We start from the raw sequence: 14,077 nt of genomic DNA on the forward strand, positions 1-14,077 counted from the left end.
TAATACAGTGGGAGCTCCGCCACTGGGGTCTATTACCACTAGGTGGGTGGGGGTGATAATGCTGGGGATCTTTTGCAACTGGGGGAGCTATTTCTGATAGGGGGTGGGAGGCTACTTTACATTGGGGACCTATGGACACAGGGGGGTGGCAAAACACTCCTAATGCATGCTTTTTTTTTTTTAAACAAAATATTTAAATATGTTTTTAAAAATACATTTCAAACTTTACTAAATTAAAAAGAGATTCTGACCTTTTTTGAGAGAAAAAAAAAAAGTGTCAGTTAAGTGGTTAAAAAGTTTATGTGAACTACTACTGTACCAAATAATAAATGTTTATAAAAACCCTTCATCATTGCAGAAGCATCTGTACTGTAATAATTCTTGGTCAGTGCTAAAAGTCCTGGGAATTGTGTTGCATAAATGATGACTTTTGTAGTAAGATAAGTTTATTTTCACATATGGCATACATGCTCACAACTGATTCTGTGCAGTCAGCCTATTATATTATATATGTTTTTTTCTGAATCCCCACCACTCTGAAAGGCCAAAAATTTGGTTTTCAACAACTATTTAAAAAAAAAAAAAAAAATTTAAAATCATCAATGTTTGACACACAAAGAGAAATCAGTGTGTGTGTGTGTGTGTGTGTATGTATATATATATATATATATATATATATATATATATATATATATAGTCCAGTATTAGTCCACACTCACGTCTGAAAATCCAATTGCTGGGGTAGCCACCCAAAAGGGATCACCTGTATCCCTGCATACAAAAAATGAACAAAGGGGGTGCACTCACCAGTCTTCTAAAATGAGTTTTTATTTCATCTTTTTTAAAAAAAAATTTACAGCATCATAGTAAAGCTCCGACGTTTCGGTCCTAGCCATGGACCTTTGTCAAGGTACAATTCCAAGTAGTACTTTGCATATACTCAGGTATATATTGATGCAAAGTACTACTTGGAATTGTACCTTGACAAAGGTACATGGCTAGGACCGAAACGTCGGAGCTTTACTATGATGCTGTAAATTTTTTTTTAAAAAGATGAAATAAAAACTCATTTTAGAAGACTGGTGAGTGCACCCCCTTTGTTCATTTTTCATATTTTATATATATATATATATATATATATATATATATATATATATTTTAATATGAGGGTAATTACATCCAAATCAGGTGAACGATGTAGGAATTACAATGGCATCTATATGTGCCACCCACTTTTTAAGGGGCCAAAAGTAGTGGGACTATAAACTCAAAAGCTATTTCATTTACAGGTATGGGCTATTCCCTCATTATTTCATTATCAATTAAGCAGGTAAAAGGTCTGGAGTTGATTCTAGGTGTTACATTTGCATTTGGAATCAGTTGCTGTCGATTCTCAATATGAGATCCAAAGAGCTGTCACTATCAGTGAAGCAAGCCATCATTAGGTTGAAAAATCAAAACAAACCCATCAGAGAGATAGCAAAAACATTAGGTGTGGCCAAATCAACTGTTTGGAAAATTCTTAAAAAGAAAGAACACGCCGGAGAGCTCAGCAACACCAAAAGACCCGGAAGACCATGGAAAACAACTGTGGTGGATCACAGAAGAATTATTTCCCTGGTGAAGAAAAACCCCTTCACAACAGTTGGCCAAATCAAGAACACTCTCCAGGAGGTAGGTGTATATGTGTCAAAGTCAACAAATCAAGAGAAGACTTCACAAAAGTGAATACAGAGGGTTCACCACAAGATGTAAACCATTGGTGAGCCACAAAAACAGGAAGACCAGATTAGAGTTTGCCCAACGTCATCTAAAAAAGCCATTACAGTTCTGGAACAACATCCTATGGACATATGAGACAAAGATGAACTTGTACCAGAGTGATGGGAAGAGAAGAGTATGGAGAAGGAAAGGAACTGCTCATGATCCAAAACATACCACCTCATCAGTGAAGCATGGTGGTGGTAGTGTCATGGCATGGGCATGTATGGCTGCCAATGGAACTGGTTCCCTTGTATTTATTGATGATGTGACTGCTAACAAAAGCAGCAGAATGAATTCTGAAGTGTTTCTGGCGATATTATATGCTCATATTCAGTCAAATGCTTCAGAACTCATTGGACGCCGCTTCACAGTGCAGATGGACAATGACCCGAAGCATACTGCAAAAGCAACCAAAGAGTTTTTTAAGGCTAAAAAGTGGAATGTTATGCAATGGCCAAGTCAATCCCCTGACCTGAATCCGATTGAGCATGCATTTCACTTGATGAAGACAAAACTGAAGGGAAAATGCCCCAAGAACAAGCAGGAACTGAAGACATTTGCAGTAGAGGCCTGGCAGAGCATCACCAGAGATGAAACCCAGCGTCTGGTGATATCTATGCGTTCCAGACTTCAGGCTGTAATTGCCTGCAAAGGATTTGCAACAAAGTATTAAAAAGTGGGAGGCACATATAGAAACCATTGTAATTCCTACACCGTTCACCTGATTTGGATGTAATTACCCTCAAATTAAATCTGAAAGTCTGCAGTTAAAGCACATCTTGTTTGTTTCATTTCAAAGCCATTGTGGTGGTGAATAGAGGCCAAAATATGTAAATTCTGTCAATGTCCCAATATTTATGCACCTGACTGTATAAAAACATTTTTCTTAACAGATTACCATTGCATAATATCCTTTAAAAAAGAAGAATGAGAGGGAGAGGAGGAAAAGGAAAAAAAAAGGGAAGAGAGGGGGGCTTCGCCTGCGGCCCAGTACCCCATTAACTAAATTAAATAGGAGGGCCAGATTGAAATATTCTGGTTTCATACCAAAATGTTGCATGAAAACAACTATGAATTTTTTGCCCAATTGACATATTTAAGGTATCAATAAGAGAATATCAAACTTCAAAAACTTCTCAATGCATTCTTTATGTAATGATGTCTCCATCCATACCATTTTGAATATGTGAAAGAGTTTATCTGTAAACATTGATATTGAAAAGGGAGTATATACATTTCCTCGCCACGGCTGAGAGTATTAAAAGTAATTTCCGACAGTCTGGCGAAATTTTGGAGGTACAGTAGTTGTCATTATACCAAAAATTGCCCACTCCGGGGTCAACGACAGAAAATTAAGAACTCCAAGATTGCAAGTTGTTTAACTTGAATCCAAAATATTTTAATAGGAAAACAATCCCACAAGCAGTGGAAGGGAGAAGCATCGGGTCTGGCACATTTCAGACAAGTTAATGAGGGAGTAAGTCCTATCAACTGACAGCATGAGGGTGACAAGTAAGCCCTATAACATATATTAAAAAACATATCTTGGTATGTGATAGCCGAGAGAACTCGAGTGAAGTATAATAATGCTTGTAAAATCGAGGATTCACTAACATCAGGGAAGTGTTTCTGCCAACAAGTGATACCAGTATCATAGTGACCACTATAGTACGGGGTACGCAATATTTTATAAAATAGAGAAATAGCTCCTCTAGAGCCAATGGAAGATTGAAGCGCTATATCTAATTGGTTCATCCAGTCCATGGGAGAAAGAAAGGAGATCACCTTTGAGATATAATGTTGCGCCTGCAAAAAGGATAAATTATGGGTATGTAAAAAAGGAGAATTGAGAATGAGCCTGAGAAAAAGATAGTGCACGATGTGTGGTAGAATCTGTAAGATGACGAATTGTATTTAAACCATTCAAAGCCTATAATGTAAATGGAGAGGAGGCCAATCCATGTTGAAAGTATATGTTTCCTAATAGGGGTAGGACAACTAGGGTTGGTAATAAAAATATAAAATGGTGTGCAAATATCAGGTTACACCTGCAGGAAAACGTTGCTTGGCTTTTGCTGCCAGCTCCATGGAACGCAAGCAAAAACAACAGGTTATCCTGCGTGCATAAGCTGCATAGCATAAGCGCACATGGTTTAAAAGGAACCTCTTGCCTAACTGCATCTGTCCTGAAGACTTAAATGGCCCATACAGTACATCTGGCCTGCATCAGGGCAATTCCCCATTCTGCTAATGCAGGGGTCAAGAGATCGGGGAAATACAACATGTCGGACAATCTTGATTCCGACACGAAAATGGACGGATTCTGCGAGTCCCGGATTTTGAAAATGTTTAATTTCCCTAACAGATCGCTGATCTACAATGTCTGACAATCTGTTTTTTTTTATGCTCGATCGGCGCATCTCATCAGCAGAACGGAGAATTGGGCTGTAGATGTATGGCCAGCATTAGATAAAGCTGCTATTATTTTGAAGACAAACTGTGAATGTCTGACACTCTTTAACAATGTCTGTAACCATGGAAACAAACTGCAATAGCTGTTTCCATGGTTACAAATGTAGTTACGTTGTGTCAGACATTGAAGTATGTACAACATGTCTACAACATGGCAGCAAGAGTCTTGTCCAAACCTTAAAGGGTTAGAAGTCCTTTCAGTAGTATCAGGAGTTACCCCATTAAGTTGTGGCACGCTGTATAATGATTTCAGTTAGAAAACATTAGTAGAAAAGTAAAAACCTTCTGAAGAGCACAAGTGGAAAAGTTACCCATAGCAACGAATCAGCTTCAAGCTGTTACTTATAAAGTACATTCTAGAACATGACCACTAGAAGCCGAAAGTTTGACACATCTCCCTACAAGCATGCTGATTCAGAATCACACGGATCTCTCTACAAGGATGGAAATGGCAGGTTTTCACATACAGCGCAGACTCAGTAGTGAATTTGCACATCTTTGCGTCCTACTCCGAGTTGGATGCAACGTGGCTGGATCTCCTCTCCGTGAAATAGGGCATATTTGAGCATGAACTGGGCGATGGACAAGCAATTATATGTAACCACCCTAAGTATTTGGAGTGTCACCAATAGCTCAGTGCAATTCTCAGTCCTGTGTACAGGGAGGGGAAGCCTATTTCTGACAAATCTCTAGCACGGGGCTGATGCAAGTACAGATACTAAATGATGACTGTTGTGGTGGTCGGAGTAAAACCAATGGGGGGCACGGGTTTCCGCCTTGCACACGCATGAACCTAGCATTAGTTGAACAGATACTCGCAGTAGCCATAAAGTAACAAATCAGGCGTCCGGCGGCAACTACAGCCACTTTGTGTATGACACAGAATCAGCCACAATGACTTATTTTTGAGTGGTGTTACCCTTTAACATCAGACTCCTGACTCTACTGTGTCATTCCACAGCATTGCTGTTCTGTAACATGAGGATATATATATTACCTACCTTTGAACGGAGATTCAAGTACTGGGGCAGGTTTCTGGGCCAAAAAGATCCTTTTGGCATATTTGCTTAGTGCTCCACTCTTCTCATTGGGAACAATCAGCTGTCTTACAAAACGCGTGCGGTCCCGGATATCGTAATTCTGATCATATTTGCCCAGATTTAATATGTACTGAGTAAGCAGCTTTGTCTGTCAGAAGGGGAGAAAGGACAGACAGGGAGATGAAGGCACACAATTCTTTTAAGGATTATTGATCACTTCTCAGTAAAAACATTTAAAGGGGGTAACACAAATGAACCATTAATATAAACAAATGCTGTCCCGCAAGGAATACGCATTTCTGTAGCTGCAAATGGAATATTGAAGCCTGAGCACATGTCCCGTTCTGAGCCGGGAGGTGAATGCGAACTGCTGCAAAGCAGCCATGTGCTAGATTATTAAACTGCTGAAGTGGAAAGAAAAGGCATCATTAAAAAATAATCATAGATGGCAAACCTACTGAAGGGTCTACGTGAGGATAATGAATGTGGAAATACAGCTAAAAACATGGCACTCAAAACTTAATAGAGAAAATATGCAGGACATCAAAACATCAGCGGGTATTAGGGGGCTGGCAAAGTGTTTCATCTGAGGTGTGTTTTATGAAGAGATAGTGTCCCTGGCACCACCAGGGTCCACGCGCTCTCTCTATACTCTGTTACTTTGCTCTGAATTATGACCCATTAAAGGAGACACATGAATCATTGAACTGGATTACTGCAAATTATTTGCAGTGCATTTAGCCGTTACTTTTTTATAAAAGCAAGCTGCTGATGCCCTCTAAAAACCAAGATAAAAGAGTGCTTACGGCCTCCGGTAATATTGTTCATTTATTTATGTAAGGTAACAGCTTGTTTTATGGTGGATTTTCCATCATTTCTTAATTCAGCCGTTGAATACGCTACATTAAAACTGCATTGAGATAGTTTTTATAACAGCCTGCAGGAAACCAAATTTTACCATTATGTTCTAAATTAGATGCATCTGAAATGCATAAATGTTTGTTAAAAATAGTCTGTTGGTAACTGTGGGTATAGAGCACAAATGAAGACACAAATGCCTCCGATAACAAGCACGGAGTGTGAAATGTGGTTATTTAAACTAATGAAGCAAATTCATATACTCTGTGTACGGAACTGAATAAGAAAAATGTTGTCAGCAGCATTAAGAATTATTTGCAATCAAGTATGATGGGAGAGGTCTCTCCGCTTATAGACCTGCTGTAATTACACAGTATTAAGAGTTTCTTCATGTTCCTGTACGCTTGACCTTACATTACCACCAGCTCAAAATGAAAGTGGCCATGTAAGCATTAGAAACTAGACTTGTGCTGCTAATTTCAGGCAAAACCATGTTTCTTTAATGTTCTTGTCCTGTTTGGTCAACTAAAGCAGAAAGGTTTTCAATCCGTGCTTACCAACCTTTTTTTTTTATTCCAAACTTTGGAATTAGTCTATTTATTTTTATTTCTGACTTAACATTTATTTTACTTAACATTAATTTTATTTCATTGATAAAACGTAATAAGTCATGAAAAAAATTATTATAAACCAAATGAAATATTGGCTTTTTATTTCATCCATTAAACTACATTTCACATAAACAGTGAATATCAAAATATTTATACTTTTTAACCAACCACATCTAATGCTGGGAATACATATCAGCAGATCGCCTCCATAATTGTATTGTGTGTGCGGGAGACTGAGGGTAAAATATCGGTCAGGCATGCCGGAGCGTCCAGCATGAATGTCCGATGTGATAAATTGCAAGTAAAATGTCGGCCGCATCAGGCAATATATGCCCAGCCGCTGCCAAATAAGACATTTCACAGGGAAAAATGGGAAATGTCTCCTCCACAGGGGCGGAGCGCAGATATCAGAGCCAATACAATGTTAGCTATCTCACAATGTATGCCCGCGATATCTTCTGAGTGTCAGGCTGCCAGATGACATGTCTGTTGGACTGACAGGCATTTTATCTGGCAGTGTATGCCCAGCATAACTTTTAGTGGCACCTCCATCTTAAGATGGCCATACACCGTAAGATTATCTGTCCAACCATCTAATTAGTTGGTGGCTGGTTGGAATGAAAATCTGCTAATGTATGAGAGCAAATGACAATCGACCATTTGCTCCCTAACACCTGAAAACAAGAAACAGTTGTTTGGTCAAATTGGTTATAGCAAACTGATATATTATCAGAACTTCGTTCCAATCAGCTAACTAGTTGAACAGAATCTTAAGGTGTATGGCCAGCTTTAGCACTATTCCACAAAGACTGGTTGGGAACCTCTTTGTTATATGTATTGTGGAGACAAGAATAATATCTGCATTTTTGCCATTTGCCCTAGCATTAACTATTAGCTAGACAGTAATGTAGCCAAGTATATTTCAGAGTTGTTTGAACAGCTTGCAATCGCTTTATGCAATACATATGGAATAAGTATCCTTTATCGTTAGCTATTATAGGGCTGATGAATAGGAATATGCATTTTTAGAACAAAACGCCCATCGATTTACTCAGTAAATTTGGCTGTTTACATGGGAGCATAAATATTTCTATTTTAAGCTGCACTTGACTATGGTCTGAACACATTATTGCATTAAAATAACATCTGCATCCGGATTTCATCAGCTTTCCACTGAACAGGAACAGAACATACATAGGTTGATTAGTACCCTTATTTAAATGGCTTGTAAACTTCGGGGATATGTGACATACAGTATTATAAATTTTGCTGACTATAAATCGCACTTAAGACCCAATATTGTGAGTGCTATGGTTGGAATGTACAGCTGATAACTGTCACTAGAACAGTGATCTCTCCCCACCTATATTCCTCAGCTCTCAGCAGGTTACTGTAACAGAAAGCAGGTAAACAAATTAAGACCAGGGGAAATGAAGCAGCTGTTCTAGTAACCATGCAGCAATACTGTCTACTTCAATGTGACACTAGAATGAGTACTGGTCTCCTCTCATCTACCAAGCACCCAATACTGCCCATTTTGCCCCCTGGATCAGGAATTTAAAAGCGTTAATTTCCCTGTGTTATCTGAGCACTATGCTCATTGGCAGATGAAAGATATAACCTGCTGGCTGCGTAGCCAAACTTATTACTTAATTACAGTCTGCTACAGAGACCATGAAGGGGTAATTAAATCCCAATGACAGCCATAAGATAATTATAAGAACTATATAACTATCTGGATGTGAAAAGTAAACAACATTTGCAATGAGGGTGGGAAGTTCTAGGATAATAGGAGTTGGGAAGACAGACACAGCGTAAGAGAGGAACATGGTAGAGTAGAGACCTATAACCAGGAGAAAGAGAGGAACAGAAGAGGTAAACTTGGAAACATCTGTATAGGGCACGTGTGGGGGGCCGTTTTAGGCTGTGTTATTAGTTAATGAAAAACAGTCATTTGATCCAATACCTATAATATTGATTTGCAAGTTGATCTGGCTAACAATTATGGTGGACTAAAGAGGAGACCCTGATTATGTACCCAAACAAAGTCCATCAACAATTCTGTAAGGAATGAATAATGCCACCCCTTGAGCCCTTAAACAGAAGGGAAGCAAACACCTTTCACCTAAATTAATCAATGTATTTAAGCCCTATTTATACATGTAGAATGAAACTAGTACTGTATGTACAGTGCATCTGGAAAGTATTCACAGCTCTTCACTTTTTCCACATTTTGTTATGTTACAGCCTTATTCCAACATGGAATAAAATCATTTTTGTCCTCAAAATTCTACACACAATACCCCATAATGACAACGTGTAAAAAGTTTTTTGTGATTTTTGCAACTTAATTAAAAAAAAAAAAAAAACAAAGGAATCCCATGTACATAAGTATTCACGGCCTTTACTCAATACTTTGTTGATGCACCTTTGACAGCAATTATAGCCTCAAGTCTTTTTGAATATGATGTCACAAGCTTGGCAGACCTATCTTTGGCCAGTTTCGCCCATTGCTCTTTGAGGCATCATGTTGTATGGGAAGTGTTGGTGCACAGCCATTTTCAGATCTCTCCAGAGATGGTCGATCGGATTCAAGTCTGGGCTCTGGCTGGGCCACTCAAGGACATTCACAGTTGTTCTGAAGCCACTCCTTTGATATCTTGGCTGTGTGCTTAGGGTGATTGTCCTGCTGAAAGATGAACCGTCGCCCAAGTCTGAGGTCAAGAGCAGGTTTTCATCCAGGATGTCTCTGTACATTGCTGCTATCATCTTTCCTCTATCCTGACTAGTCTCCCAGTTCCTGCCGCTGAAAAACATCCCTACAGCATGATGCTGCCACCACCATGCTTCACTGTAGGGATGGTATTGGCCTGGTGATGAGCGGTGCCTGGTTTCCTCCAAACATAATTCCTGGCATTCACGCCAAAGAGTTCAATCTTTGTCTCCTCAGACCAGAGAATCTTGTTTCTCATGGTCTGAGAGTCCTTCAGGTGCATTTTGGCAAACTCCAGGCGGGCTGCCATGTGCTTTTTACTAAGGAGTGGCTTCCGTCTGGCCACTCTACCATACAGGCCTGATTAGTGGATTGCTGCAGAGATGGTTCTCTTTCTGGAAGGTTCTCCTCTCTCCATAGACGAATGCTGTAGCTCTGACAGAGTGACCATCGGGTTCTTGGTCAACTCCATGACTAGGGCCCTTTTCCCCCGATCGCTCAGTTTAAACGGCCCGCCAACTCTAGGAAGAGTCCTGGTGGTTCCGAACTTCTTCCATTTACGGATGATGGAGGCCACTGTGCTCATTGGGACCTTCAAAGCAGCAGATATTTTTCTGTACCCTTTCCCAGATTTGTGCCTCGAGACAATCCTGTCTCGGAGGTCTACAGACAATTCCTTGGACTTCTTGCTTGGTTTGTGCTCTGACATGCACTGTCAAGTGTGGGACCTTATATAGACAGGTGTATGCCTTTCAAAATCATGTCCAATCAACTGAATTTACCAGAGGTAGACTCCAATTAAGCTGTAGGATCATCTCAAGGATGATCAGTGTAAACAGGATGCAGCTGAGCTCAATTTTGAACTTCATGGCAAAGGCTGTGAATACTTATGTACATGTGATTTCTTAGTTGTTGTTTTTTTTTTATGAAATTTGCAAAAACCTCAAAAAAACATTTTACACGTTGTCATTATGTGGTGTGTAGAATTTTGAGGACAAAAATGAATTTATTCAATTTTGGAATAAGGCTGTAACACAGCAAAATGTGGAAAAAGTGAAGCACTGTGAAGACTTTCCGGATGCACGAAGTATTTTTTACCCCTATTTTAGTCTTTGCCAGGTCTTCCATCATGAATCATGAATAGCCTGGCGGGTGATATAGGTTATTCGCTACCTATCAAGCATCTACAGAACCACCTCCCCTAAGCAATTCCTGAGTGAGGTCTGAGCAGCCTTGACTGTGCGTATGGGTCCAATGTTACCGATTATTTTGCTATGTTGCCCAAGTATACGGATGTGAGTAAGGGTAAGTGGGCGTCCTTATGGTAAGCTGTGATCGCAATGCGATTGCAAACATTTGCATTTCACCGCTAATATTAGCAACTGTGATGCGTGCATTCTAGCAGAATAGCGATCCTTGCTGAATCAGGCCCAGAGAACATGGGCATGCTGCATATCATTTTAATCAACAGAAGTTGTTTGTGCCATCTATTCTCATTGTTGTGCGAATAAAATGCATTTGAAGATAAAAAGATGCACAAAAAGACAATAGGCGCTACTGAGTCACGCCACGACATGGCGCGAATAGAAGGGCTGTTTAATGCGCCAGGAGGCTAGATGTATGTTGAGCCATCTGTAGCTTTTAAATACGAGCAAAGTCTGACTATTTCACATGTATTTGGTTTACATATTTTTACTGCAAACAATATGAGATATGGTAAGAACTTACCCTTGTTATCTCTATTTCTACGAAGTCCATAGGGTTCCACAGGATACCTTGGGGTATAGGTGTGACGTCAGTCGCAGGGCACCAAAGAGTTAAGCTTTCAGCCTCCCAGGATGCACTAGGTCCCCCTCCTATACCCCGCCCCCGGGCCAAGGCACCTCAGTTAGTTACCAAGCCATAGGCCGGAGGAGGAGAAGGAAGAGAGAGAACAAAGATCTGGACACATACAAGAATCACATTCTCACCAGAGGGAGACGGAAAACCGGTGACCAGAGCAAAGCTCATCTGCAGCACAGGTGCGACAGGGCGGGAGTCCTGTGGAACCCTATGGACTTCGTAGAAATAGAGATAACAAGGGTAAGTTCTTACCATATCTCATATTTTCTACTTCAGGGTCCATAGGGTATCCACAGGATACCTTGGGGATGTCCCAAAGCAGTATCCTTTAAGGGTGGGGACGCTCCTGTGCAGAAAGGAGAATCCGCCGCCCGAAGGAAGCATCCTGAGAGGCGAAGGTGTCAAACCTGTAATACCTCACGAAGGTATGGACAGAAGACCACGTAGCAGCCTTGCAGATCTGAACTGCCGAGGCACCACATCGAGCTGCCCACGAAGGACCCACAGACCTAGTGGAATGAGCCTTCAGAGAAGGAGGGACCGGTAGGCCTTCATGAAGATAAGCTTCAGAAATAGCCATACGGATCCAGGCTGCCAAAGTTTGCTTTGAAGCAGGCCAACCCTTTTTACAGAAGCCATAGAGGACAACAAAGCGTCCGACTTCCTAAACAAAGAAGTGCGGTCCACATAAGTCCTTAAGGCCCGCACAACATCCAAAGAGGCCTCACCCACGGACAGACCCGGTGAGTTAAAGGCCGGAACAACTATTTCCTCGTTAACCTGAAACTGGGAAACAACTTTGGAAAGAAACTCGGGCCGAGTGCGGAGCACTGCCCTGTTCCCATGAAAAACCAAGAAAGGGGGTCTACAAGAAAGAGCCCCTAACTCAGAAACACGTCTGGCTGAAGCAACGGCCAGAAGGAAAACAGTCTTAGCTGTTAGCCATTTAATATCCACTGAGCCCAGTGGTTCAAACGGCGGTCCTTGGAGAGCCCTCAGGACCACAGCCAAATCCCAAGGCGCCACAGGTGGAACAAAGGGCGGCTGAATACGGAGAACACCTTGCATAAAGGTGCGCACATCCGGGATTGTAGCAATCCTACGGTGAAACCAGACAGATAGGGCCGAAACCTGTACCTTCAAAGAAGCAAGGCGAAGCCCATGATCTAGTCCCGCTAGCAGGAAGGCGAGAATCCGAGACAGACGAAACTCCCGCGGTGCATAACCTCTCGGTCGACACCACTGGAAGAACGTATGCCACACGCGATGGTATATCCTCGCGGAAGACGGTTTCCGAGCTCGTAACATGGTACGCACCACAGAGCTGGCAAACCCCCAGGACCTCAGCATGGCCGTCTCAACAGCCACGCCGCCAAAGACAGCCGAGTCAGGTCCGGGTGAAGACAAGGACCCTGAGACCGAAGGTCCGGTCGTAGCGGCAACCGCAGAGGACTGTTCACGGACAGACCCTGAAGGTCTGAGAACCAGTGCCGTCTGGGCCACGCGGGAGCTATCAACAGGAGCGTCCCTCCCTGTTTGAATTTCCGGATTACCCGTGGAAGAAGGGAGACCGGAGGGAACAGGTATGCGAACCTGAACGTCCACCGGACGGACAGAGCATCCACCAGAGACGCCCCTTCGTCTCTTGTGCGAGACCCGTACACCGGCAACTTGTTGTTGTGCCGGGACGCCATGAGGTCGATTTCTGGAAGACCCCACCTGTCCACCAGTAGTTGAAAAACGTCCGGGTGCAGGGACCATTCCCCTGGATGAACGTCCTGGCGACTTAGAAAGTCCGCCTCCCAATTTAGCACTCCCGGGATGAAGACCGCTGATATGGCCGGAAGATTGCGCTCCGCCCAAACCAGGATCCGAGAGACCTCTACGAGAGCCGCCCGACTGCGAGTTCCTCCTTGCCTGTTTATGTAGGCCACGGTGGTAGCATTGTCCGACTGGACCTGCACCGGGTGACCCTGGAGAAACCGCTGTGCCTGCAGGAGAGCATTGAAGACCGCACGGAGTTCCAAGATATTTATTGGAAGCTCCGCTTCTGTCGGTGTCCACCTGCCCTGGAACAAGTGTGGACCCGAAACTGCTCCCCAGCCCCGAAGACTGGCGTCCGTTGTCAACAGGACCCAATTTGGAACCCAGAACGGACGTCCCTTGTTGAGGTGGGTCATCTTTAACCACCACGCAAGGGACAGGCGAACCTCCGGGGTGAGCACAATCGTCTGGAACTTCAGAGACTGAGGCAGCCCGTTCCACTTGGACAGGATCAGGTGCTGCAGAGGTCTAGAGTGAAACTGGGCGTATTCCACCATGTCGAACACCGACACCATGGAGCCCAGTAAGCTCATCGCCGAGTGTAAGGACACCCGGCGGCAGTGCAGACAACTGCGCACCCTTGACTGTAAAGCAGAGATCTTGTCCTCCGTCACGAAGATCCTTTGCTGTCCCGAGTCCAATAAGGCTCCAAGATGCAGAATCCTCCGAGACGGGATTAGAGTGGACTTCTGCCAGTTAATTAGCCAGCCGTGCCGTTGCAGCAGTGCAATGGTCAGGTCCAAGTGGTGTAACAGGAGCTCTGGAGATCCTGCCACCAATAACAGGTCGTCCAAGTACGGCAACATGCGGACTCCTTGCAGCCGCAGAGAAGCCGCCATGACCGCCATAGCGTCCTGTATGTCCAATGACACCATGTAGTCCCAAGGTTCCAGCGCCAGAATGATGGACCGTAGGGTCTCCATCCGAAACTTCGGGACCCGCAAAGACTTGTT

General features: G+C 42.7%; 1 protein-coding gene across 1 annotated transcript in view; it reads right to left on the bottom strand.

Annotated features, from left to right (window-relative positions):
- AP3B1 (adaptor related protein complex 3 subunit beta 1) overlaps window positions 1-14,077 on the bottom strand; it is a 249,412-nt gene that overhangs the window by 106,510 nt on the left and 128,825 nt on the right. Inside the window, exon 16 of the mRNA XM_088443910.1 lies at window positions 5,238-5,424. Coding sequence (XP_088300036.1) covers window positions 5,238-5,424 — 187 coding nt within the window. The remainder of the gene's footprint in view (window positions 1-5,237; window positions 5,425-14,077) is intronic.

Source organism: Taudactylus pleione, unplaced genomic scaffold (genome assembly GCF_031769625.1).
Source record: "Taudactylus pleione unplaced genomic scaffold, aTauple2 ptg000336l, whole genome shotgun sequence".
In the NCBI taxonomy this organism is placed as follows: domain Eukaryota; kingdom Metazoa; phylum Chordata; class Amphibia; order Anura; family Myobatrachidae; genus Taudactylus; species Taudactylus pleione.